A 5,061-nucleotide genomic window follows, 5' to 3' on the forward strand; every position below is an offset into this window, starting at 1 on the left:
GCCTTACAGCTCAGCTCCTTCTTCACCACGACGGACCAGTACATCGACCGCATTACTGCAGAAGCTGCACCGATCCACCTGTCAATCTCCTGTTCCATCCTTCCCTCACTCCTGAACAAGACCCCAAGATACTTGAACTCCTCCACTTGAGGCAGGAACTCTCCACCAACCTGAAGGGAACAAGCCACCCTTTTCCGACTGAGAACCATGGCCTCAGACTTGGAGGTGCTGATTCATTTCCCAGCTGCTTCACACTCGGCTGCAAACCGCCCCAGTGCACGCTGGAGGTCCTGGTTTGATGGAGCCAACAGGTAAACGTCGTCTGCAAAAAGCATCGACGAGATCCTGTGGTCCCCAAACCGGGCTCCCTACGGCCCCTGGCTGCACCTAGAAATTCTGTCCATAAAAATAATGAACAGAACCGGTGCCAAAGGGCAGCCCTACCAGAGTCCAACATGCACTGGAAACAAGTCTGACTTACTGCCGGCAATGCGAACCAAGCTCCTGCTCCGGTCGTACAGGGACCGGACAGCCCTTAACAAAGGGCCCCGGACCCTGTACTCCTGGAGCACCCCCCACAGGGCACAGCGAGGGACACGGTTGAATGCCTTCTCCACATCTACGAAACACATGTGGACTGGTTGGGCAAACTCCTATGAACCCTCCGCCACCCTGAAGAGGGTATAGAGCTGGTCCAGTGTTCCGCGACCAGGACAAAAACCGCATTGTTCCTCCTGAATCCGAGCTTCGACTATCGGTCAAATTCTCCTCTCCAGTACCGTGGCATAGACTTTCCCGAGGAGGCTGAGGTGTGTGATCCCCCTATAGTTGGAACACACCCTCCGGTCCCCCTTCTTGAAAAGAGGGACCACCACCCCGGTCTGCCAGTCCAGAGGCTAATAGTTTATTTTGTGTGAAAATAAGATATAGTGTTTTCAAGTTGATTTCAAGTTGGCTTAAGCAAACAACTTAAGCCAATAATGCTCCTTCCTCCTCCCATCAACTTGCCAAATTTGTCCGATTATCAACTGTTTGTTCACTTGATTGTTACAGGTTGTCTTTGTATTTGTACTAAGTTCTCATTATTCTTATTTACAGTGGCATAAGAAGCGGAAGCGGCGGTCCTGTGGAGAATGTAAAGCCTGCCTCTGCAGGAAAGACTGTGGCACGTGTGACTTCTGTATAGACAAACCCAAGTTTGGAGGCAGCAACAAGAAGAGGCAGAAGTGTCGTCTACGGCAGTGTCAGAGACAGGCAATGGTGAGCCCAGCAATTTTGAGTTAATGTGTTGTTTCTTGCAGCAGTAGTGTTACAGTGTTGGTTTATTCCTGTGCTTTGCCAGAGACACTTGCTGCCGTTCCAGATGGGACAAGGTGAATACGGGCCCGATGGCCCGGTGCTGCCGGGTAGGCCTAGGCCTCACTACACATATAGTCGCAAGTCAAATTTAAAGAAAAACAAAGGACCACATATTAGCTTGGACTTCACTGACAATGAGGATGATGACTGTAACTTACAAGCAGTGAGTGCCTCATTATTTTAATGTGAACAGTATGTTAACATTCGTTCATTGTGTTGTCTTTGGCTGTAGTGGTTGCTTTTAAATGCCTTCCTTTGCTCATAAAACCACCTCTAATTTGATAAACACATTAGACAGCATATGTAGGCGTTTTCTTGCTTCAACTCTGTTTCGCTGTTTTTAGATGAATTGGAGCACTGAGCCAGCCAGTGGTAGTAAACACTCTTATGAAATGAACATGAGATTTCACCAGTTATCTATGCAGGTTGGAAAATAGATTCTTTGCTACACATTTTTGACGCATAACTCTCTAAACCAAACAGAACTTGAACTTTATTTTTATCTTTCGGCAGCTGAATCATCCAGAATTTGCACAGCAGAATGGACTGCCTGACGGACTGCCTCACATCAGCAACCATAACAACTCTCAGCTAGTAAGTTGATGTTGTTCCTTCTCTTTTGCTTTTGTAATATTGCTCTTTTTTTCCCTCCATTAGTCAAATGTTACATTCACAAACACGTCTGGCACCATACCTGTTTCCTTATACATTGATCAGCCATAACATTATGACCACTGACAGGTGAAGTGAATAACACTATCTGTTACAGTGGCACCTGTCAGTGTGTTGGGTACATTAGGCAGCAAGTGAACATTCAGTCCTCAAAGTTAATGTGTTGGAAGCAGCAAAAATGGGCAAGTGTAAGGATGTGAGTGACTCTGACAAGGGCCAGACTGTGATGTGAGATGACTGGGTCAGAGCATCTCCCACAGTGCAGGTCTTGGTGGATGTTCTTGGTCTGCAGTGGTTAGTACCTACCAACACTGTCTAAGGAAGGACAGATGGTGAACTGAAGGCAGGGTCACGGACGCCCACGGCTCAGTGATGATGAGGTTGATCTACTGTAGATTAAACTTTTAACTTCCATTTGTGCTTTTCAAAGGATTAAAATGGTTGACAATGACATACTGTACATTGGTCTCTATGAAGAGAAAGAGTCAGGGGCTGTAGTGGTGATATCACACCTAGAGTGGTGAGGTTGTTGAATGTTAACAGTCTGTAATATTTTTTTAGTATATCACTAGCATGGTGTAGAACAAAATTATCTATGTAGTAATACTGCTTGCAAACCAGTGATGGTAAGATGATGTTATGGGGTAGGACAAGATAAGTCTAACTTCTTCCTACTCTGTTCAAACATGTACTAGGTATAAGCAAATTGATAATGCATTTGTGGATATGTGTGAAATTATGTGTTGACATATTGACTGTCGTTACATGTTTGAAAGAATAAATCAAATCAAATTTGTCAAAAATTTTCTCTAACTCGTCCTCACGACCAGTTTTCACTCCTTTTACATAAGTTTTTCACTGAATTGTAGACACATCTGTGCTCTTCCTGACAGTAGAACTGTGGAAGCAAATGGATTCACAGAAGATGCACAGTAAGCTGCAGAGAGACACGAGTGCCGACCAACTGCCACATTGTCTCCTATGTAAACAGTATTAGACAGGTGGTCATAATGTTATGGCTAATCGGTGTATATACAGTATCTGTTGTCATGCTGTCCTTTAACCTGTGGCTGTGCCTCTGTTTAGTGAATGGGTCCAACCCTGTTTGTCCACTTTTCGTTTAGCTGTGTACAGTGGTTCTCAATGTATTTCCATAAGACAACAAGGAAAAGAATGTGCATTTAAATAGGAAAAAAGGAGACAAACACTATTGATAAATATGTGTTTACATATACACATTTGACATAAGATTTTTAGATAAATATTAGATATATTTACATCAAATTTCAGCTGATACTTTTAAGTCTGTCGTTTTATCACACTAAGAAATAAAATGTGAGAGAGCACTGCTGTGGTCTAATTGTGCACCTTGAAGAAGAGAAAGCAACTCAGTATCATCAGAAAATGTGACTACATACTGTAGCTGCCTCCTGAGTGCTCCTGCAGCTGTGTACATAAGAAAAAGTAAGAGTGAAAGTATGCACCCTTGTGGTGAACCTGTAGTCGTGACCATACTGTCAGAGAAACCACTATTAACAAAAATCCTCTGCTCTTGTCAGTTAAGAAGTCCAGAATCCATGATCCAAGCTGGTGAGGTAGAGTAAAATCACAGAGCAACCTTTCAGTTAAATGATGAGGCTGCATTGTATTGACAGCTGATGTGAACAATCAGCAAAGAAGAGCCTAGCATGGGCGGGCAGTTTTTCTAAGTGTTTATACAACTTATTAAGCAGAAAGAGCTTTGCATGCTCCTCTCCCCACCTGATTAGCAAATTGCAGTGGATCAAGTTTTTCATCCACAGTTGCCATAATGAGATTTAATAATTTCCATTATTAATGATCTAAGCACAGCAGGTTTCAAATCATTAAGTTGCGAAGGCTTGAGGACTGGTATCACCGTAGAACATTTTTAGGCAATAGGGGTTTGTTTACAGTGTAGTGACATCTGGACCAGTTGGATCTGGTCCTCCAAGCTGGTCAGCACAATATTGAAGAGTGCACCCACAAATATAGTCTGGACCAGGGGCCTGCCTAATGTTCACATGCTTTAAAACATCTGTAACACACCCCTGACCGAAAGAGACACTCTAAGGAGTGAGATCTTTTCCGAAAAACCAAATTTGTCAAACTAGGAATAAAGGTTATTAAAATATTAGGGAGATCAGCATCAGTTATTCTCTTTATTTTAAAATGTTTTCTCTCACTGTCACGATTTTGGTTTAATTCCCTTCCAGGCAGCTCGCAGATCACCACGACTGTACTGTGCTCAAACTTATCCTTGTACATTCTTTCAACTTTCCTTATCTCATTTCTCACTTTGTTAATAACGTCTTTCTTTTGCAGGCTGTTCCCTGTGTTTAAAAAGGGTTTTTTTGGTTTATGATGGTTTTCAGTTTTTCAGTAACCCATAGCTTGTTATTAGGGAAGACTGATGTTCTTACAAGGAATGTTGATGTCCACACAGAAGGAACAGAAACAATTTAGTTCATTCAGGTCAGAGCATGACTTATAAAAGACATCTCAGTCTGTACATTCAAAAACTAGCTTGCCAAGTTGCATAAGTTACGTATTGCTCATACAGTTGGGCAAATAAGTATTTGATACACCTCCGATTTTTCAAGTTTTCCCACTTACAAAGAATGGACAGATCTGTAATTTTCATCGTAGGTACACCTCAACTGTGAGAGACAGAATCTACAAAAAAAAATTCCAGAAAATCACATTGTTAGAATTTTATATAATTTATTTCCATTTTATTGCATGAAATAAGTGTTTGGTACAATAGAAAAATAGAACTTAATATTTGGTACAGAAACCTTTGTTTACAATTACAGAGGTCAGACGTTTCCTGTAGTTCTTGACCAGGTTTGCACACACTGCAACAAGGATTTTGGCCCACTCCTCCACTGTGTGTTTGGAGTCATTGTCATTCTAGAAGACCCAGCCACAACCCATCTTCAATGCTCTGACTGAGGGAAGGAGGTTGTTGCCCAAAATCTCACGATACATGGCCCCATCCATCCTCTCCTC

The 5,061-nt window shown here is 42.5% G+C and overlaps 1 protein-coding gene across 2 annotated transcripts in view; it reads left to right on the forward strand.

The window, feature by feature from the left end:
- Positions 1 to 5,061, forward strand: part of mbd1b (methyl-CpG binding domain protein 1b) — a 20,707-nt gene that overhangs the window by 14,100 nt on the left and 1,546 nt on the right. Inside the window, exons 12-15 of one of the 2 annotated variants that reach the window (XM_020592654.1) lie at positions 1,099 to 1,260; positions 1,343 to 1,522; positions 1,704 to 1,784; positions 1,873 to 1,953. In XM_020592654.1, coding sequence (XP_020448310.1) covers positions 1,099 to 1,260; positions 1,343 to 1,522; positions 1,704 to 1,784; positions 1,873 to 1,953 — 504 coding nt within the window. The remainder of the gene's footprint in view (positions 1 to 1,098; positions 1,261 to 1,342; positions 1,523 to 1,703; positions 1,785 to 1,872; positions 1,954 to 5,061) is intronic. The other variant, XM_020592655.1, reaches the window with a different exon arrangement.

Source organism: Monopterus albus, unplaced genomic scaffold (assembly GCF_001952655.1).
Source record: "Monopterus albus unplaced genomic scaffold, M_albus_1.0 scaffold18.1, whole genome shotgun sequence".
NCBI lineage: Eukaryota > Metazoa > Chordata > Actinopteri > Synbranchiformes > Synbranchidae > Monopterus > Monopterus albus.